General features: G+C 18.0%; 4 protein-coding genes across 4 annotated transcripts; 2 read left to right on the top strand and 2 right to left on the bottom strand.

Moving 5' to 3' along the window:
- Positions 1–425: 425 nt before the first annotated feature.
- PGAL8A_00495800 (conserved Plasmodium protein, unknown function) lies at positions 426–3,763 on the bottom strand (the record flags this gene model as incomplete). The annotated part of the gene is made up of 12 exons (XM_028673761.1): positions 426–681; positions 824–1,101; positions 1,233–1,510; positions 1,640–1,855; positions 1,948–2,053; positions 2,150–2,221; positions 2,302–2,408; positions 2,541–2,677; positions 2,843–3,051; positions 3,163–3,264; positions 3,330–3,444; positions 3,528–3,763. The coding sequence occupies 12 exons, from the start codon at positions 3,761–3,763 to the stop codon at positions 426–428; spliced, it is 2,112 nt and encodes a 703-aa protein (XP_028530181.1).
- A 1,399-nt stretch (positions 3,764–5,162) lies between these two features.
- PyKII (pyruvate kinase 2, putative) lies at positions 5,163–7,307 on the top strand (the record flags this gene model as incomplete). Its single annotated transcript, XM_028673760.1, has 1 exon — positions 5,163–7,307. One exon carries the CDS (start codon positions 5,163–5,165, stop codon positions 7,305–7,307), a length of 2,145 nt encoding a protein of 714 aa, XP_028530180.1.
- A 435-nt stretch (positions 7,308–7,742) lies between these two features.
- PGAL8A_00495600 (DNA polymerase zeta catalytic subunit, putative) lies at positions 7,743–14,678 on the bottom strand (the record flags this gene model as incomplete). Its single annotated transcript, XM_028673759.1, has 4 exons — positions 7,743–13,861; positions 13,957–14,002; positions 14,089–14,187; positions 14,583–14,678. The coding sequence occupies 4 exons, from the start codon at positions 14,676–14,678 to the stop codon at positions 7,743–7,745; spliced, it is 6,360 nt and encodes a 2,119-aa protein (XP_028530179.1).
- Positions 14,679–18,286: 3,608 nt separating this feature from the next.
- PGAL8A_00495500 (conserved Plasmodium protein, unknown function) lies at positions 18,287–23,158 on the top strand (the record flags this gene model as incomplete). Its single annotated transcript, XM_028673758.1, has 3 exons — positions 18,287–22,686; positions 22,826–23,025; positions 23,145–23,158. The coding sequence occupies 3 exons, from the start codon at positions 18,287–18,289 to the stop codon at positions 23,156–23,158; spliced, it is 4,614 nt and encodes a 1,537-aa protein (XP_028530178.1).
- Positions 23,159–23,286: the final 128 nt, after the last annotated feature.

Here is a 23,286-nt window from a genome sequence, read left to right as displayed (position 1 = left end):
TTTTTTTTTATGAGATTATAATAAAAAAAAAAAAAAAAAAAAAAATTACGATAAATAAAATATATTACTAAAAATAGACATAAACATGAATAAATAAAATGTTTATTATGTGTTATTTTATTTATTTTTTTTTTTTTAACATTTAAAAAAAAAATAAAATATTTCAAATTAAAGAATATATCATTAAAGAAATATTTAAATCTACTATTCAACATAAAATAATTTTTCTTTTTATGCAAATTTATATGTTATTGATATTTATGTTAATAATAAAAAAAAAAAAAAAAATTAAAATTTAAATTTGAAAAAATTGGAAAGTTTTCAACTGTTTGAGAATACACAAAATTTCTTTTTCTTCATTAATAGTCTATTATTTTAATACTTCTAATATTTAAGATGTAAAAGTATGCATGTTTTTTCATATATTATAAATCCATAGTAGCATTTAAATATGATGAAAAATAATTCATTAATTTTTGAAATGAAGTAATTTGGTTTTGTTTTGGGTTTATTATACTATTTAAAATATTTTTGTCAAATTGTGTTAACTTGTTTTTAGTAGAAGAAACAAATTTATCATATAAAAAAAGTCCTAAAACAACATGTTCAATTAAGCATTCTTTTTTTTTTAATAAAATAGATACACTGATACATAGTAATTCAGATATACCTATATGATATCTATATATAATAAAAAAAAAAAAAAGTATCATTTTATGAATTTCCTGTTGTTAAAAAATGCCATTATGAAATATATATATAAAAGAATGTTATAATAACAACATATAAATACAATGTGTTATATATATATGTCTTAACTTACATGGTTAGAGTTGATAAATCTGAAGCCATATTGAAATATTTATGAATTATTGATTTAGATATATTATTAATTTCGTTGAATTCAAAATAAGATAAATTATTTTTCCTTAAATATGAATATTTGTTATTTAAATCAAAATAATAATCAAAATTTTCTATATTAGTATTATCCACTGTTCCTAATATTTCATCAATTATATCTTCATCTTTTTCAAAACCAAGTTCAAACAAAAAATCAAAACGAGCTAATAAATTTTCATTAATATAAAAATTGAATTCCTATAAATTTTATATTTTGTATAAAATTATTTCATAACATATTAAAGAAATATATTTCTTTATTTTTATTTTTTTTTTTTTTTTTTTTTTTTTAATTTTTATACATGCTCATTTCTTATAAATGATTTTACTGAATACACCCAAAATGTAGTTGAAACTGGTATGGAAAATTTTTTATTTCTGTAAATTCCATTTTTCATAATTTCTACTAATATTTTAATTTGAGAATTGTTTAAATTATTTATATTTATGACTAGTATATCATATTTTTGAGTAAGTAATATATTAAAAGAATCCTTTTTTACATTAAGAAGCTTAATGTTACAGAAAAAATTGCAAAACTTAACCATTTCTATCATCAGTATTTCATCTAAGCATATAAAAAAACAATGGGGTGCTCTCATCCCTTCTTAAATAAATATTTAAATAAAAATTCATAAAATATTATTCAATGTTCATTTAAAAATATTTTCTTATAATTTAATAAATTAATATTATATTTTATTATGTTAAATATACTTTCTTTTTAGTTTATTACTTGCTGAAATATTTTCCTTAATAAAAGTCTTGTACCTCTTGTTTTTATTTACTTTATTAAATATATCATAAGCAAATGAATTCAAATTCAAATATTTTAAAAAGTTATTACTTATACTAATTAAAATTAGTGTTAATTTGGTCGTTTTACAAATTTTATTTAAAACAGAATTACTCTGTGGGAGTTTTAATATATCAATTATAATACTATTCATATCTATAGAAAAAATTAAAAGATAATTCAAAATAAATCTAGAAAAAAAAAAAAATTTCAATATATATTTATTTTTAAAAAAAATTACAAATTACCATTTAAGTTTTGAGAATTTAATAAATAATTAAAGCATTCAGTAGATAATAACGTATTCACATTTGTTGATAAAGATAGCATGTTATATTCAAATTTTCTTGTTTTCTAAAAAAGAGAAAAATAAATAAAAAAAAATATACATATATATATATATACAATGAATAAGTTGAAAAATTAAACAAAATTTTTTTTTGTTATTACTATAATGTTTTTCCTGTGGTTTAACAACCAAAGACTACCAACATGTAACCCCTTGATGTTATTTTTATTTAACTTAAAATTATATAAATATATATATAAGTATATATAAATATATATATATAAATGTATATTGTCTTTATTTTTTGATGTACCTTATTAGGAATAGACACAATAATTAAATTGTATTTCATACCAATTTCAAAATTTTCAGTTTTTTCATTGATATCTTGAAACAACACTTCAAAGGTTGTATATTCATCTTATTAAAAAAAAAAAAAAAAGAAAATAAATAAAAAGTATATGTATTATTAATTACAAAAATTAACATAAAATAATATTATCATATAAAAAATAAAATATAATAAAATATAATAAAATATAATAAAATAACCTTTATTATTATATTCATCAATAGTTTTTGAAAAAAAAAACTTTAAAGTGAAAAAGTTTTTAAACTTCCTTTTATTTATTATTTCTTCATATTCTTTTGAATAACATAATTTGCATATTTCTTTAGCTTCTTTATTTCTATAAATACATAATTTTAACATATATATATGCATTGATTTAATACTAGGCTTGTTTAATATTATATTTTTTTTTTTTAATTTATATATATATATATATATTTTTTTTAATCATTAAATTTAGATTTATTGTATTTAATTCTTTTTTTTTAAATTTATAACTTACTCATATAAATCTCCTAGTTTATTAATTTTTACAATAACATTTTGATGTGGTAAATATTTACTTGAACATTCGCATATTCTCATATAAAAAGATTTATATAAAAAACTTTTTTTATCTTTACTTATTAATGTTGCGTTAATTATTTCAATTATATTATAAAAGTTGTTTTCCAATTTATTTGATTTTCCTAGATTTAAGATACAATCTGTCTAAATATTTTTTTATATCATATATATATATATATATATGTTTTTATTAACATTAAAAAAAATATCATATTATAAATTTCAATTCATTACTCTTTATTATTTTAAGCATACTTTAATTGGAGTATTAAGTGGAATTAAAAAAATGATAAAAAATTTATTTTTTATAATAATGTCTAAATAAACCGATAAGTTGATATTCGTCTGTTTGTTCTCCTAATAATTAATATTTTTTATATAATTTTTTATGCAAAAAATTAAAAATATATATTTTTGCTTACTTTAAAATTTTTTAAAAATTCCGATAATAAAATATATGAAGTTTCATTAAAAGAATTTGCAAATTCAATATAGTTTTTCATTATATAATAACCCATAGAGTTATTTGAATCAATTCTATATTAAAAATATATGTATATTTTTATATATATATATTAAATTATATTATTTCTTTTTCTTCTTTTTATAAAAACATTTACAATTTTATAACATCTATGTATATGAATACTTCAAAAAAATAATTATTTTTTTGATAATTTTCGTAGATTTTATCTAAAATTGTCTTAAAATAGAATTTTAATATGAGGTTTTTTAATAAATCTTTAAGTAAAAAAGAATTAGATGAATTATTATTTTCTTTTTCATTATTTTCTAATACATCACAATATTTCCTTTTTGTATTTTTAAATTTTTTAATATACTTATTGTAAATCATATTTAATAAAACAAAAAAAAAAAAATAAAAAATAGAAATTTTTTTTTAAAAAAAGTATATTTAGAATATTTATTCGTAATTTTTGTTAAACAAAAATGTTCAATGCATAATCTTTTTTTTTTTTTTTCTATTCTATATTAAAATTACAGAGAATATTCAAAATAAGAAAAATGATTTCTTATTAATAAAAACTTATAGTCTTCATGAAAATACAAATCATGCCTTTCTCATTTTTAATTACTTCTTTGAGTTGTTCAATTTATCAATAATAAAGATTAATCATAATTAAAAATAGAAAATTCGTCAGTACAAACAAAAAAAAAAAAAAAAAAAAAAAAAAAAAAAAACCAAAAACAAAAATAAACATAATATACAAATTTTTTTATTTTTTTTTTTTACAATATAATTTATATTTCAAAATCTTGAATAAAATATTTTGAATATTATGATAATTACGTAAACATATTTTTTAAAAGATAGTAAAAATAATGGTTCTATATTTATTAGACATCTATATTGTCTTTAAAAAAAAAAAAAAAAAAATGAAATTAAAACATTCAATTTATAATATATTATTTAATTATTTTATTTTATTTTATTTTTTTTTTTTATATCCAAATTTATAAAATTCTCAAAATAAAATGAAAAATTTCATGTTTGTCATAAAAAATTATACTACATATACTTATATTACTTTTTATTTTTTTTTATCAAGAATTAAAGAAAAAGAAAAGATTTTCTTTAAATATTTAAAGAATATTTTCATATAAATGTAAAATATTCATAATAAATCTAATGTTATAACCTAATGCTTCATGGATTCAGTCTTCAATAATTTGAAATGGAAAAACAGAAAATTAGATAAGAGCTATAAATAAAAAAAAAAAAAAGTGTAAAACTTAAAATTTTAATAGTACACCTTTTATTAAAAAATCTAATGTATATTCTGAAGCTTAATAATTTAAAAAAAATTAAAAAAAAAAAAAAGATACATTATCATGCCAGCTTTACATTAATTGAGAAAAAAAAAAAAAAAAAAAAAAAAAAAAAATACGTCGTAAAAAAAATTTATAAATATGATCTTAATATGGTATGGAAAAAAAAAATGTTATATAGGAAAAAATAAAAAAAAAAAAAATAATAAATAAAAAATAGAGAAAAATAAATAAATAAGATTTTTTAAAAATGAAAAAAAAAAAAAAAAAAAATAATAATAGATAGTAAAAAATATTAAAACAAAAAGAAAATAAAGAAAAAATTAAAAGTAAAAGGTAACATAATCCACAAAATTTTTTTAAAATAGGAACAAAAACATATCTCTTATAAACTTCTATGTTACAAAAATATATATTATTAAAAAAAAACTTGATGTAAAGAAAAAAAAAGAAAAGAAAAGAAAATGAATATAATCCATTTTTGTTTATTTATTGAGTTAATAAAATGTTTTGTTAATGGGTTAAAAAATAACAAAAAAATATATGATAAATTATATATACAAAAAACAGAAAATTTATTATTCCTTAATAATATTAATATAAATAAAAATTTAGAGAAGAAAAAAAATATATTAGCTCATAATGAAACACAAATATTAAAAAATAAAAATGATATAAATGTATTAAGTAAAAAAAACAAGATATCTTTTACTAAAAGTAAGCAAATTGCTACCATAGGTCCTGCATCAGAAAATTTTCAGCAGTTAGAAAAACTTTATTTAAGTGGGATTGATGTATTTAGATTAAATTTTTCTCATGGTTTGAAAAATATTAAAAAATATATAATTGATTCTATTAGAATTTTAGAAAAGAAATATGATACATCTATTGGAATTTTAGGAGATATACAAGGACCCAAAATTAGAATAGGAGAATTTGAGAGGAATGAAGATAATGAAAAAGAGAAAAATACATTTGTTGAATTAAAAGAAGGAGACTATTTTAATTTTGACTTGTTAGATAAACCAGGAGATAAAAATAGAGTACAATTAAATTATCCGGAATTATTAAAAAATATAAATATTGGTCAAATTATATTATTAGATGATGGAAATTTAAAAATGAAAGTAATTAAAAGTAATTATGATACAAATAATAAAAATACATCCATAAAAGTAGAAGTGATAACAGGAGGGAAATTGTATAGTAAGAAAGGATTTAGTATTCCTAATATGATTATGCCTATTGAAGTATTAAATGAGAAAGATATAAAAGATATATTATTTTGTATAAATGAAGAAGTAGATTTCTTAGGATATTCATTTGTTCAAACTGAATATGATTTGCTTTTCTTAAAAAATATTATCAACGACTATTATAAAAGTGATTTTTATAAAAATAAAAGAAAAGATAGAATTAATTATAATTTAGAAAGTTTACAAATAAAAGATTTTGATGATGAAAACGATTTTTATATTAAAGAAGTCAATGATTATTATCATAATTATTATTTAAAAAATTATGAAAAATATAGAAAAATATATGATGTTTACAAAGGTCAGAATTTGCATATAAAAGACAATAAAAATAGTGAAGCAGATGTCGATATTTATGATGATATTATGGGAAATAAAAATCAATTTAATCACAATAATACAGATAATATGAACACGAAAAATATTTCTTTAAATGAAGACAGTAATAATGAAATATTAAATGATGCAAATAAAATTTATATAATTTCGAAAATTGAAAAACCGTCTGCTGTGAAAAACATAGAAAATATTATTAAACAGTCAGATGGAATAATGATAGCAAGAGGTGATTTAGGAATTGAAACAAATTTATCTAATTTACCAATTTTACAAAAAAAAATTATAAATTTATGTAGAATCAAATATAATAAACCAGTTATTGTTGCTACACAAATGCTAGAAAGTATGAGGTTTTTACCTTCACCAACTAGGGCAGAAATTAGTGATGTTGCGACTGCTTTATATGATGGATCTGATTGTGTTATGTTATCTGCTGAAACAGCTACTGGACATTATCCAATTTTAACTGCCTCTACGCAAAATAGAATAATTAAAGATGTAGAAAATGATTATTATTATTATGAATATGCACAAAAAAAAAATGATAAAGTAAAAAATATAGAACAAAAAAATAATCTCTTTCATGATAATTCTAACTTTAATAAAATAAAAGAAGATAATAGTAATAATTCTTATTTTGAAAAATTAATATATAGTATAAGAGATATAAGTAATAATATCAATTTAAAATCAATCATTTTATTTTCCAATGAATTTAACAAAATTCAAAAATTAAGTAATTTAAGAACTAAAGCACCAATTATTGTTATAACAGAAAACGTCTATTTAGCAAGAAAATTACAATTAACATGGGGTGTTTATCCTTATCTATCAAAAAAAAAGGATTTGTTTAATAATGATTTACTTACATTAATTAATTACGGTTGTGATATATCAAAGGAAGAAGGATTTATTAATTCTGCTGATGAATATTCTCTTGTTACTTTTACAAAAAATATTAACTCTGCTAATTTGCTCTATTTATGTCAACCATATTTAACTAACTCAAAATGAAAATGTTATTTCAAAGAAGGGAAAACACTAAAATTCATAAAAATGTATATTTAATTATACATATTTACATATATTTATATAATTTTCATAAACATAATAATATATAAATCGGATGTTATACTTAAAAGGAAATTGAAATATCATATTATACAAGTAGCTATTTAAAAGATAAAATTTTAAATTATACAATATTCTCCAAAATTTTTTAAAAATCAAATTTTATTTTTCTATATATATAAAAAAAAAAAAAAAAAAATTTATCCAAATATATTTTTAAAAAAAAAATTCTTAAATTATACATTTATTAAAGTTAATTTATTTTATTTTATAATTTTTTTTTTTTTTATTATTAACTTAATAAAAATTTTTTTTTTTTTTTTTAATATATAAGAAAACCTCCAAAATTTTTGTTTTTTTTTAAAGAAAAAACTATATTCAAATAAGCCTTTTTATAATCTCTTGATTTTTTGAAATGTTTTCTTGTAAAATTACCTTTTTAAGAAATATTTTGCAGTGTATTGAATATTGACAAGCTAAAGCTTCCATTTCTGAATTTGAACACATTAAACAAATTTTATTTAAATTTTTTATTACATTCTGAGACTTATTTATTTCAGTATAACTTTTAATTATTTTATTTCTTATTATTATATCTTCATCTTCTATTTTTATTTTTATTTTATTTTTTATTTTTTTTTCTTCTAATTCTTCATTCATTAATTCTATTTTTTTATCCTTTTCTTCTGTAATATTTGCTAATTCATAATATTTTTCTACTTTTTCATTATTTTTTAAAATATCTTTTGTATTATTAGATTTTATTGAAGAAATTTCTAGTATTTTTTTATTAGAGGTATTTTGTCTTTTTGTCTTATAAAAAACCTCTTTTGCATTAACTGGGAAAAAAGGTAGTAAGTTTAGCATTCTTTCAAGTGGTGGCAATATTAAATTTTGTATGTAATATTCAAAGTTTATTTCTTTTAGTTTTTTTTTTTTTATATTTTTCGCAGAAAACATCTTATTATCTTCTTTAATGCTATTTGTATTGTTTTCCCATTTTTCTTTTTCACCATAATTAATACAATTTTTACTTTCACAAATTTTATCTATTTCTATTATTTTTTTATGATTATCTTTAGAATTGGAATTATAGTCAAAATTTTCATGAATAATACAAGGTTTGTGAATTCCTCTAATAAAATATGGATGAGATACAGAATTACAAATTTTATCTGTTTTTAATTTTTTAGTAATAATATAAGGAATTTTTTCTTTATAACAAATAGTAATATATGGAATTTTTTTTAAAATTTTTTTAGCAACTACTGCTTGTGGTGGTAAGGAAACTTTTCTTTGATTTCCTTGTAATTCTCCCTTATATGTACCTAATTTTACTTTTTTATATATTATATAATTGTCATAAGGAATTTTATTATCATAAATTTGATTAAAAAATTCACTTAAGATATTTTTTAAATGTAATGATAAATGAGAATAAAACATTTTTGTATTAAAAACATAATTCGTTTTATCACTTTTTGTATTAAAAAAAAAAAATCCTTGCTTTATATTGCAAAAGCATTTGTATTTGTCGCATTTATTATTTTGATCAATTTCTTTTACACATAAGCAAATTTTTAAAATATTATGAGGATTAGTTAAACAGCAATCATTTTTTTTATTAATTATTTTTGTGTAGTTCTTTTCTATTATTTTTTTAATCTCTTCTTTTAAAATATTTTCGTTAAAATGCATAAATATATACGATATAAAAGAGTACTTTTCTTTATACAAAAAGTTCAAAACTTTCAAAAAAATATTATGTTCATCAAAATTTAATAATTTCAATAGATATTCATAAAATTTTATCTTATCATTTTCATTAAAATTTGAATCTTCTAATATTTCTAATTTATTAGGTACACTATTTTTACACAACTGAAAAATTATTTTTAATATTTTTGATAAAAAACATGGATATGTTTTATGAATATTTGATTTTTTACATGAACAAACAAAATTATAAAAAAAATTTCTACAGAGATAACAACAACAACAACAATATGAAAAATAGGAATTATTTCTGAAATAATAAAAGATAAAATAAATCTGTATTAATACATTTTTTACTAAATTACACTGATCTGATCTTCCACTCTCTATTCCTTTTAATTCTAAAAAAGGTTTATCTTCATTTTCATTTTTATATGTAAAACCAAAGTATCTTTTTTTTGTTAAAAGTAAAGAAGGCAAATATATTTTTTCAAAATTTAAATGCATTGGTGACGGCAAAATATTATTTATATTCTTTAAAATATCATATGCAATTTTAAAAGAGTAAGTTATATCATCGGAGAGATTTAATAAAAATAAAGAGTCAGTATCCCCATATAATACTTGTAAAAACTTATAATTTTTTCTTATATACTCAATCGTGAATAATAAAAAATTCCTACCTAAACTAATAACACTTTCTGATATATCAACACATGGCATTCTTCCTGAAAAATTTGCTCCTATATATCCAGTAGCAACATTTAATATTAATTTTAGATTATCTATTCTTTCTTTTAATTTTCCTGAAATTTTATTATCATAGATTTCAATACATCTTTTTAACATTATTCTTGTTTTCAAAATGTCTTCAAGAAAAAGAATACAAATGCCTTTTCTTTTATTTTTTTTCACATATAAAGTATTGTTACTGGTTATAATGATATCACTACTTTTTAAATTTTTAATTTTGTTCATAATATTTTTGTCTTTTTTTTTTACACCCAACTTTAAAAATTCAAATGGCATTTCTTCCTCTTTATCTTCAATAAAATTTTTATCATTGTTTAAATTGTTACCATAATTATAATTAAAACAACAATCTGTGTATTTTTTGTTAAAGTTAACTTCTTTTAATCTATTGTTGGAAATAGTTTTCTGATTCATATTAGTGAATGATTCATTTTCAACATTTCTGTATTTATTTGAAATAAACATATGGTTTCCTGAATCACTACCATCTTCTTTTAATTCTTCAAAATTATTCCTTTTAATATTTGAAAAAACTTCCTTTTGAGTGTCAATAAAAATTCCATTATTTTTATTTTCACTTGTTTTATCATTTTTTCTTTTTAAAGTTAATGTTCCTATACATGTTGAAAAACAAATATTAAAGGCAATTAAAATAGATGCATATAAAGATTGAAAATCAAAAACTAAAAGTGGAAAAAAATTAATCGAACTTTTTGGTTGCAGTACTAAAGGGGTATGTAAAATAGGTCTTTGATCAAATACTTCTTTATTAGAAGGAGAATATAAAAGAAAATCATATTTTAAAGACATTTTAAGAAGAAATGACTCAATAATATATTGTGATCCCCTATTAATTAAGGATAAGAAATCCATATGAATATATTTACAGAAATTCATTTTTTTTTTTAAAAACCCTATTTTATTATATATTAATTGTGAAAAATAAATTCTCATTAAAAAATATCTTACAGTTATATATCTATAAGGAAAATGTACATAATTATTATTATTATAATTTATTAATTTATTATCTTCGTTATTTAAATTATCATTTTGTACATTTTTACAAAAGCTATACCAATAATATAGGGTATATTTGCTGATACTAGGTAAATTTATATTTAAATAATGTTTACATAAATTTTCAAAAGAAATATTAGAAATATTACTTAATTTGTATAAACTCTCAATTACTTTACCTTTTATTTTTTTATTATATGTGTTGTTTAAATCATTATAATCACAATGATCATTTAATTTACTAATTAGTTTATAAAAATTTCCCATTTTCAAAACTAGGCATCTTTGGTTAATATAATTAACATTATATTTATCATTTTCATATGAAATTATACTAATAGGAGAATAAAAATTAATTTTATCTATTAATTTTTTTATAAGTTCTATTTCATTTTCTACTATACATATATTAATTTGTTCATAATTAATATTAAAATCAAAAAAGATTAAATTATCATTTTTGAATTCATCACTTTCATCATTTTTATATATCTTTTCTTTTATTGAATTTACATTGTTATTTTCCTTTTCTTGATTCTCTATAAATTTCTCTTTACAAATATAAATACCTTTATTATGTTTTATATTTGGGTAAAATACTAAGTTTTTTTCTTTTTTTTCTTTTTCTATAAAATAATTTGAAATATCTGGAAATGGCTTAGTAGCTATAATACCTACACAATCTTCATAATCTTCAAAATAATTCATGAGTCTCTCATCTCTAATTAAATAGAAAACAGCTTTTATTTCGTCATCATTGAAATTTGATGAATAGCAATTTTCATTTTTTATCTTAGTTAAAATTTCAAGGAAAAATAAATTTCCATATTTTATATTTATTTTTTTTTTTTTACTATTAGTCAAATTTTCACTGTTATTTATTGATTTAATTTTATTTTTAAAAACAAAATTTTTACAATCTTCATTTTCACCATCTGTGTAATAATCTTTGTTTTCCTCCTTATTTTTAATTGAAAAATCATTATAAATAGAAAAGCATCGTTTTATTTTGGGTGCTGTTTTCTTATATGTATATCTAATAATTTCTTTTCTCTCATTATTAATTTTGAATGATGCTATACATTTTCTTTCATTATTGTTTTCTGAAAATATTTCCTTTTGTCCTTCATTAAATACATAAGCATTCGTTAAATGAGTTTGTGTATTCATTTCATTATTGTTACTACATAAATCCAATTTATGCATTTGTTCACTTATAGAATTATTTTCATTTATATTATGATTATCAGATAAAGTTTTTTCTATTGTTTTTTCTATTGTTTTTTCTATTGTTTTTTCTATTGTTTTTTCTATTGTTTTTTCTACTGTATTTTCTTTTGTTTTTTCTACTGATTTTTCTATTGTTTTTTCATTCATACCATTGCTAGAAGTAATAACACTCTCTATAGTCTTAAAAATTCTTTTTTCATTTTTTCCTATATAAGATTCAGTGGAATTAACTGAATTAATAAATAATTGTTCAAATTCATTATTCGAATCTAAAATCTTATTATTTTCTAAATTTAAGTTATCATTACTTAATTTGTGACTACCACTAATATTATAATTTATTCTATGATTTAAATTATTATTTATACTTTTAATTTTGTTGCTTATTATGTTTTCATGTGAAATGGTATTATTATTATAAAATGAATTTTTTTCTATCAATGGAGAATAAGGAGAACATTGTTCTTCTCCTTTTTCCTCTATTTTTCTAAATCTTTCTCTTTTTTCACTCTCTTCTATGTCTCCAACAACTTTCTTTTCATTTTTTTTTCCATTATTTCTATCCATTTCCATTTTTTCATCTTTTTCTCTCATCTCTCCAACCATTTCACTTTCTTCATCTTGTTCTCTCTTTTCTCCAACCCTTCTTATTTTTTCATCATTATCCTTTATCATTATAATATCTATTATTTTTTCTTCATTCATTTCACTTCTTTCTCCAATTCTTTTTATTTGATCCCCAAACTTTTCTTTTTTTTCTGAGTTTGTTACTATTTTTTCTTCAATCTCTTCTACTTTTTCATCATTTTTTTCTATTTTTGTTTCATTTTCTTCTCCTTTTTTTCGATTTATTCCTATATTTTCTTTATTTATTCTTATTTTTTCTTCATTCCACTGATCTTCTTCGTTTTTTCCATCTATTCTTTCTTTTTCTTCATTAATTTCTCCATTTTCTCTTTTACTTATAAATTTTAAAAAACTGTTAAATAATTTTTTAGTTCTATCAGTCAATATTTCAAAAGAATCAAAATTTAATTCACTTTCATTATTTTCAAAATAAAAAATTTTTTTTATTAAATTAAAATTTATGCTTTTACATCTATTTTTTTCTTTAATCCATATTTTTGAAAAAGAGTCTAAATGATTAATAGGGAGATCAAAACATAATTCTTTTTTCCATTTTATTTTATTCTTTTGAAATTCATATGAATAAATTTCGTTATTCAAGATATGTTGATGTTTTATATCACATTCAATATCATAAAATGTTTCTCTTTTTAAATGAGAAAAATTAACATTTGTTGTTTTGTTAGTAAAGAAGGTAGGAGAATTTATGTCTAAATATTTGTTTCTTTTTATATTTTCAATGTTATACTTTTTTTTTATATTCCACTTATCTTCTTTCATATAACACTCAAAATTTATCTCACTGAAGAAATTTTTTCGAAAGAGAATATTTTCGTCTACATATATTTCTGAACATCCATAAATGTTTTTCATACATAAAAAATGTAGCATATAATTTATATGAACTTCATATAAGTCCCAAACTCGATTTTTAAATAATTTTTTTTTCAGTAAGCTGGCAAAAAAATTAACTGTATTTGGATATAAAAAATAAATTTTTAAAAAGTATTCAGATTCTTCATTATAACCATAGATACATTTCTTTTTAACTCTTTCAATATTATATATGCATACATTATTTACTTCATCCTTTTTTAATTTGCCATATTCTTTCTCTAAAAATTCACATATTTCTATTTCCAATTTTTCATCTATAAAATTTTTGAAATTTTCATTATGCAATTAACAACTTGATATGTATATATATATATGTAAATTTTATTTTATTTTTTTTTTTTTCTATTACTTTTCTTTTCTTCTGGTGGTATTAATATATAAAAAAAAGGAAAAAACTATAAACATTTTCGTAAATAAGAAAAAAATATCTATATTACCACATTTTTTTTTTTTTTTTTTTTTTTTAAAAAAAAAAACATACATCGTGTATATATAGACACACACTTTGCCCGTAATAGCTTAATCCCAATATCTGAATAACACAGACGTAAGGAATTTTTTTATTATTTATTTTACATCTCTAAAAAAGAAATATTTAAATAAATAATAATATATATATGTTTTTTATAAATTGTTTTAATTATAAAAAAGAAAAAGCTTTAAACATTATTAGTATTCTATAATGCATTTTCTATGTTGGTCAGATATTTATTTATTTATTATATATATATATATATATATTTTTGATATACTTATATCCTATAATTTTTTTTCTTTATTTTTCATGAATGAATAAAAAAAAATGTCTTTTTCTTCTTATTTTTTTTAAACAGTATTTAAATTTTTGTTTATTAATAGAGTTCAAGTACAATTTATTCCTGTTTTTCTTTATATGTATATTAAAATTTCATAAATGTATTTTTTATATTTTTTTTTTTTTATAACTTTTTATTTTCTTTTTCTTTTTTAATGTACCAATGGATCAAGTTGGAAGGAAGGCTTTCTAAAAATATAATAAAAAAAGAAAAATTTACAAATAAAAAAGGCTTTTGGTTTTTCTACAATGTTCATATTTTTCTAAAGAAATTTTAATTAAAATCATTTTTAAATTTTTATTATCTCTTCTTTTTTCATTTATGCATTACATCAAAAATATTTTTATTTTTTTTATTTTGTTATGTTGATAAAATCTTAAAACATTTATTATATATGTTTATTTTAGGAAAAAAAATTTCTTCTATTTTGTCTTTTCCTAACCTTTATGAAACTTAAAGATTTATTTTATTCCATCATAGAAAATTTTTACTTTTTATTTTATTTGAAGGAATAAAAAATAAAATTCATATATATATGCATGAGTAAAAATATATAAAGAAATAAGAAAAAAATGTAAAATGGTTGGCTTATATATTTTTTTTTTATAAAAATATATTCGAAATCAAAAAAAAAAAAAAAAAAAATTGTATCCATAGTAAAGATAAAAATGTATTATATTAGTATACCATTACTTTTAAAAAACAAACATCATAAAATTTTTTTCTTTCATGTTTAATAATTTTTTTTTTTTGACATTTACATTTTTATATTCTAAATTTTAATTTTGCATTTCTTTTGAAAACATATTTTAGAAATTGATTATAAAAGAAAGGAGAAACCTTTTTAATTTAATGTGAAGAATTGGTGATTTATGTTATTAAGGAATATTAAAAAAAAAAAAAAAAAGGTAAAAAAAATAATTGAGCCACTAAGTAGTATATACCAAAAAAAAAAAAAGACATTAAAAATTTTATTTTTCTTATTTGTCCCTAGAGACCCAACTATCTTCTTTGCTTTTTTATTATTTAAATTTTTAAAAATTTATTCAAAGCATTAGGAATTTTTTATTTTTCGATAAATTAATATTTATTATTTTTTTTTTTTTATTCTAACAATGCATAAAAGATAAAAAATTTTCATAAAGTTGAAGAAATCTAACAGTAGCTATATTATTACATTTTTAATTACTTTACAATTGTCTTAAAGAGGCAACTACAAATATAATATATGAATGCATATATAGAAATATAACTTTAAATAATTATTTTAAATGAATTGACAAAAAAATAAAAGAAGAGAAAAAAAAATTTAGATTTATGAATATGCATATTTAATGATAATCTGCATGCTTAGGTACTTCATAAGCGAAAATAATAAACAGTTTAATTTTTGTATATTTTACAGAAAATACTTGTTTTAAAAAATATTTTAGAATACACAAAAAACGAAGCAATTTTTTTATATTATATAAAGCATGTGCAACTTTATAAATAAATTTACGCGAAATTTATTGTGTGCGTTTAAAATTTTTTTTTTTTATATTGTATCTTTTTTATTTTGGTGTATTTTTTTCTTTTTTTTTTATACATAAAATTATTTTTCTCTTTATTACAGTTAATAGTTTTAAAAATTGCAATTTACCCTTTCATTTTAAAATTGTACATACACTTTTTTATAAAAAAAATAGAAAAAAAAAAAAATTATAAAAAAGAACTCATAAATCTTATTTTTAACAAATAAATTCATATATATATGTATAACATGTATATATATATATATTTATATGTATGTATATGTATATGTATATATAATTCTTTTTTCATAGGAAAAAAAAAAAAATTAAAATTAAAATTAATATTTAATAAATTTATGGAATAAAACTTATATTAATTTTTTTTTTTTATTCATTCATTTAACCATTCACTCACTAATTTTTTTCATAAGTGAAATTTTATGTATATAAATTCAAGCATATCTGAAAGGTTTTAGTGATATTAATAAATACATCATATAATAAATAAAGGATTTAAAAAAAAAAAAAAAAAAAAAAAAAAAAAATACATAATAAAATGAAAAATAATTTGCTATGCATGTCCGCTTGTATTTTTATAAATGTAAAAAAAAATGTTTTATTTTTTTTTTTTTTTTTGGCTTTNGATTTAAAAAAAAAAAAAAAAAAAAACAAACAAACAAAAATGATAAGGAGAAAAAATATTTTTCTATAAGTAAATAATAATGTATTTTATAATTATTAATATATAAATTTTGTTGTGTCAAAACTGCAAAAAAAAAAAAAAAAAAAAAAAAAAAAAATACATAATAAAATGAAAAATAATTTGCTATGCATGTCCGCTTGTATTTTTATAAATGTAAAAAAAAATGTTTTATTTTTTTTTTTTTTTTTGGCTTTGTAAAATTCTATGAATTCGTGCTTTGAATAAAATTGTTAAGTGAATTTTATTTTTTTTTAATATTAATATATTTAATATAAATATATATATGTATACCTCCGGTGAAAAATATAATTTTTATATTTAACAATTAACAAAATATAAAATAAATGTACATTTATTTATATCATGAAAAAAAAAAAAAATTATTAAATTTTTTATATTTTCATTTTTTTTTTTTATTTATTTTTATTTTACAGTTATTACGACATAGCATTTTTTTAATATTTGTAAAATCTTATGTTATAAATTACATAAATTAAACATTGAATATGTAAAATATTAAAGAAAAAAAAAAAAAAAAAAATGCATCATTATATAAAAAAAATATTCTAATGAACTTCAAGTATAAAATAGAGTTCTTTTTATTTATTAATATTTAAAATATATATAAATATATATATATATATACATATATATATATATACTTTATAATTTCTCTAATTATTCATTTCTTATAAATGAGTTGTATCGTTTTGAAAATGTTTATAAAAAAGTGAATGTATATAATTATATTTTTTTTTTAATTTTTGTTTATATATTGTAATAAATTTTAATTCATTTTTATAAGTATGCAATTAATAGTTTACGCTTCACATTTGTATGTATTTTAATAAATACATATATATGTGTTTTTCTTTCTTTCATTTTTTTTCTATAAATTTTTATTTTTAAAAATGAAAATTAATATTATTATAATAAACATTAATGATATTTACTAGTAAATCTTTTTAAACTCTTTAGTAATATATTATTTTGTTTTTATTTCTCTACATGGAATTAATAGAGGAAAAATAAAAAACATAATCGATATATATATATATTTATATATATATATTGATACCCCATGTAAATTATATATATGTGAATTTACCAAAAAAAAAAAAAAAAAAAAAAAAAAAAAATANTAAAAAAAAAAAAAAAAAAAAAAAAAAAAAGGGTTTCACTATTATTATTAAAGACAAATATAAATAAATATATATTTATAAAAAATAAAAAAATAAAGAAAAGTTATAATTAGAAATATAGATATATTAGTTTTATTAATATTACTTTTCTATTTTTTTTTTTTTTTTTTTTATATTACTAATAAACTTTATATATATATATATATATTTTTCTTTTTTAATATTTGTCAAAGATAGAAATAATAAGAATTATAATACAATAATAAAGATAAAAGAAGGAAAAAATATTATATATATAATTATAGAATATATCTAGAATAATTTTAAAGAAAGTAAAAGACTTTCCCATATAAATACTCAGATAAATAATTTTATAAGTAATACACATATATATATATATATATATATATATATATATATATATATATGAGTTTAAAATAATACAATAAAAAAAAAAAAAAAAAGGAATTAAAAAAAAATATGCATATATAAATTCATTATAATAATGGAAAAATTAGACAGTAACGAAACAATGGTTATTACCTTAAAAAACATAAACAAAAATAAGTGGAGTTCATTATCAAAAAAGAAAATAGATGATAAATCATGCTATTCTCCTAGAACTGAAAAATTAATTGAAATAATTTCACCAATTTTAGATTATTATGGATATAACAAAGAAGATGTATATAATTTTATTAGTTTATACAAGTTTGATATAGAGAAAATTCAATTAGAATTATGTAATATAATGGAATCTAAGGAAGGAAAAGAAGAAGGATTATGGAAATTGGTGAAAAGCAAAAAAAGTAAGAAACCTAGTGAAAAAAATAATAAAAAAAGTAACATAGGAAGAAAAAATCATAAAAAAATAGAGAAGTTATTTTCAAAAGGATTTAACTCTAAAGAAAAAGATCAAAAAAAAATTAAAAGTACATCAAATGTTGATACAGTAGGTCAAAAAAAGACTTTTTCTAGTAATAGCAAAACTAATTATTTCCCTAATCTAAATGATAAAAATGAAAATGTTTCAATGATACATGATGTTAATAAAAATATACAAGAGGATAAAGATATAAAAGAAAATAAAAGGATAGAAGAAACTTTAAGCAAGTATCATAATGTAGAAAATAAAAAATTAAGAATAGGAAATGAGGACATAAAAAATAAAAAAAGTAAAAAAAAGAAAGGAATAAAATCAGAAGAAAAAAAAAATAGTATAAATGAAAGTTGTGATGATGATTTTTTGAATTATTCAATGGAGGAAAAAGGAGAAAATAAAAAAAACCATAGTTTGTTTAAAGAATCAGATAATATAAACAATGAAAATTTTTTTAAGAATAAAGATGAATTATTAAACAAAAAGGGTAACAAAAATAATTATTTTAATTATTTTGATAGAAAAAATCATAAAATGGAAGAAAATAAAAAGGGATACAAGTCAAATGAAGAACATTTCATTAAAAAAGATTTTAAAAATAAAAATTCTCCTAATGTGAATTTAGCAAATGGTCACAATCATAATTTTTCTAGATATAATAATTTTAATCATCACGAGAAATATTTTAAAAATTATAATAGATATAATAAACCATTAAATGATAATTTGATTTCAAGGAATATAAAGCAGAGATATTCTATTCTGAATAATAAAATAAATTTGTACAATTCTGGTAATAATTACTTCAATAATTATACTAAAGGAAATCAAAAGAAGGGATACTTAAGCAAGAAAAATTTTAGAAAAAAGAGAACATTTAGCAAAAATAGCATAGATCTTGAATATAATCCATATACAGGGCAAAAATTAAATTATGATGTAACTAACACTGAACAAAATGATAATAATAAAAAAGATATGAATATGAAAGCATTAAACGAAAAAACAAATTATAATGCATCTTATGCATCTATAGTAAATAACACTGTTAAGCAACCTCCAGTAGAAGAAAATGATAATGAAAACAAAAAAAATTTATCAAATGTATTGAATAATATAAATGAAGATAAAAATGAAATAAAAGAAAAAAAAAAATCAAAATGTCAGTTAATACCTATTAAAAATACTAAACCAGAAAAATTATGGGTATCTATAATAACAAAAGGTAGTAGCAATACATGTAATGAAATTGAGAATACGAATGACTCAATTATAACAAAAAAAGATGCAAATGAAAAAGAATTAAAAAAAGATCAAAATATCAAAGAAAATAATAGTGTGAATAAAAAAGAATTATTTAACAATAATAAAACAATGAAACCAAAGAAAAAAGATATTTCAGGAAATTTGAATATATCCAGTGAAAATATTAGGAATAGTAAATGTAATGAAAAGTTACACAAAAATGATTTATCGAAAGAAGAAAATTTAACTTCAGATTTCAAAGGAAATGAAAATGAAGATATTAATTTGTTGAGCTATAGTAAGATGGTTAAAAAAGGAAATGAATCTATTAATAAAAAACATAAAATTACAAATGATGATTCTTTCAATCCATTACATTCTAATGAAGAAAATAAAAGTAACCTAGAGACAATAGAAAATAGAGAAAATATAGTAATGAAAAAAGGAAATGAAAATAAAACTAAAATGGAAAAAGAAAAAAATATTGGTAACGAAAATGATTCAGAGAAGAAAGAAATAAATTCTAATAAAAAAATTATGGAAGAGAAAAAAGAAAAAAAAAATGAAACAAAAATAGAGTTGGAAGAAAAAAAAAAAAAGAAGAAAAAGAAAAATGATCAAGAGAAAAATATTTTAAATAATAATATATCTATAAAAACAAAAAGTCTCTTACCATGTGATTCTAAAAAAGGTAAAAATAAAATGAATAAAATATCAGAACATAATGAAAAAACGTTACCAGAGAAGATTATATCAATTGATAAAGATGGAAAAGATAAAACTAAAATACCAATTTATATGCCTAATATATCCTTAATGGCAAATATAAATAAAAAGATATTTTTTGGTAATATAAATATAAGTGGAGATCAAATAGAAAACATTGACATTGTATCAGAAAATAAGATAGATGAAATAAAAAATAACAGAAATAATAATACAGGTGATAATAATGATAGCAGCAGCAAAATTATGACATCAGAAAGCAAAAAAAAACATAGTTTAAAAAAAAATTATAGTGTAGAATCATCATTAACAATAAATAATGACAATCATCCAACATTACATAAAGATGGGAATAGAAATTATGAAAATAGCGATATGAGAGAGCAAAAAGAAAAGGAAGTAAAACAGTTAGATTTAAAAAATAATAAAAACCAAAAAAGGGAAGATAACAATAACAATGATATCTTAAATGATAACAAACAAAAATCAATTTTTTCATCATCTAACAAAAATTCTCATATAAATTCCAAATCACAAAATATATCTCTCTCAAAAAATGAAACATCTTCATCTTCTACTCATCAACAAATGCAAAATTCTATTAGTGCTAATCAAAATACAAAACAATTATTAAATAACTCTTCTGTTGTATTTATTAACCAATCACCTCCTCCACCTCCAGATGCTTCATCATCTGTTTTAATTAATGGGAAAAATAATAAATATGTTCAAAGTACATTGAGAAATAAAAATTATGAACAAGAGGTAGAAGATTCTAGTTCTATACAACTTAATCAAATTTCGCAAAAAATTTTACAGAGTCAACAAAGTTCCATAAATAATAATTTGTCATCAAATAATAATAATAATACAGTTGCAAATATGAGTAATAAGAATACAAATACAGATGTTAATAATATGAATTTAATAAATATGAATATGAATAATCTTAATAATAATAACATGTACAATTCATATAATTCACCTCCAGGTTTAGCTAATCAATTTAATTATTCATTTACTAATTTATCTTATCCATACAATAATTTGCATTATAATGGATATACAACACAAGCATTGGTTCCTCAATATGGATTAATAAATAATCATTATAATAAAAGTAATAGTATTCATAACAATAATTTTAATTATAACATGAATTATGATAATTTTGATGAGAATAATTTATATGCACATAATAATAATATACATATGAACAGCTATGTAAATTTTATGAATGTTAATGTAAAAAAAAATCAGTTAAACACAGATGATGATAATTTAAGTAATTCAGGAGAAGTTTCAATTTCTGGATCTCTTCAACCTTTAAATTTATCACACGATAATCCAACAAATTCAAATCAAAACTCAACAAATATTAACTCGTGTGGAGAAAATACAAATAATGGATTAAATAATTTATCTTTAAATAATCTGAACAATGTTAACCCGAATTTAAATATATCATGTGCAGAATTAAAAAATAAGCAACAGGTAAATAAAAATATAAATGAATTACAATTGCAACCACAAATTCAAACAATGAAGCAAACACATGTTCAAAATAAAAATAATTTAAATAATCAACATTCCAATCAACATAATCAAAATAAACATTCAGGACAGCATCAACAAAATTTAATGAATGCTTCTATTAATCAATATTCACAAAGTCAAATACATCCAAATAATTCTCAAAATACTGCATCATCTACCTCTTCTTCGTTAACAGGGAAAGTAGAAACTAATAATTTAAATAATTCAACTCAAAATAATCAAAATAGTTTTATAAATAAGCAGTTGTATCATAATAGTAATTATTATAATATAAACTCTAACAATTTTAACATACCTCCAGGATTTGCCATATCTCAAGAAAAAGAACAAAACAATAATTATTTGAATAACAATGTAACAACAAATAATGCAAATACAACAGTAACTGCTTATAGAAATAATTGGAATAATATTAATGAGAAAAGTTTAAATCATTATAACATAAATTATAATTATAATAGAAACAATAAAAATAATTTCAATTACAGTAATAATTTGTAAGTAAAAAAAATTTGAAGAAATCAACAAAAATTTTTTATATATAGATATATAGACATTTATAATTTTATTTTATTTTATTTTATTTTATTTTTTTTAAGCATTACTTTGAATTATATTTTTCATTTTATTTAATAGGAATTACAGTAATAGTAATGGATACAATGGAACAAGAGATAATACCAATACCTTTTTTAATTATAATAATTTTAGTTATGCTTTACAAACACCACCAGGTTTACAGAATTATTATCAAAGTACACAATATCAACAACAAAGTAATTATAACAATAGAAATTACAATTATTCAGGATATAATAACAATTTATCAATGTGGAGTAAGTTAAAACTATAAAAATTATATATTAACATAAATATATTTATATTTTTTTATTTTTTATTTTTTTATATGTATCTAACATTTTTTTCTTTTTTTTTTTTTTTTTTTTTTTTTTAGATAGAGAAGAATAGTTAAAAAATAACATTTTTATTTTTTCTAATTTTTTATAATTTATTATCATTTATTTTATTATAATTTATTTTATTTTATTACACCTTATTATAATTTATTCTATTTTCTTTTAAATTTTTTTTTTTTT

This window comes from Plasmodium gallinaceum (genome assembly GCF_900005855.1).
Source record: "Plasmodium gallinaceum strain 8A genome assembly, contig: PGAL8A_v1_141, whole genome shotgun sequence".
NCBI lineage: Eukaryota > Apicomplexa > Aconoidasida > Haemosporida > Plasmodiidae > Plasmodium > Plasmodium gallinaceum.
The sequence above is the reverse complement of the archived record's forward strand: the minus strand, read 5'-3'. Positions and strand labels throughout refer to the sequence as shown.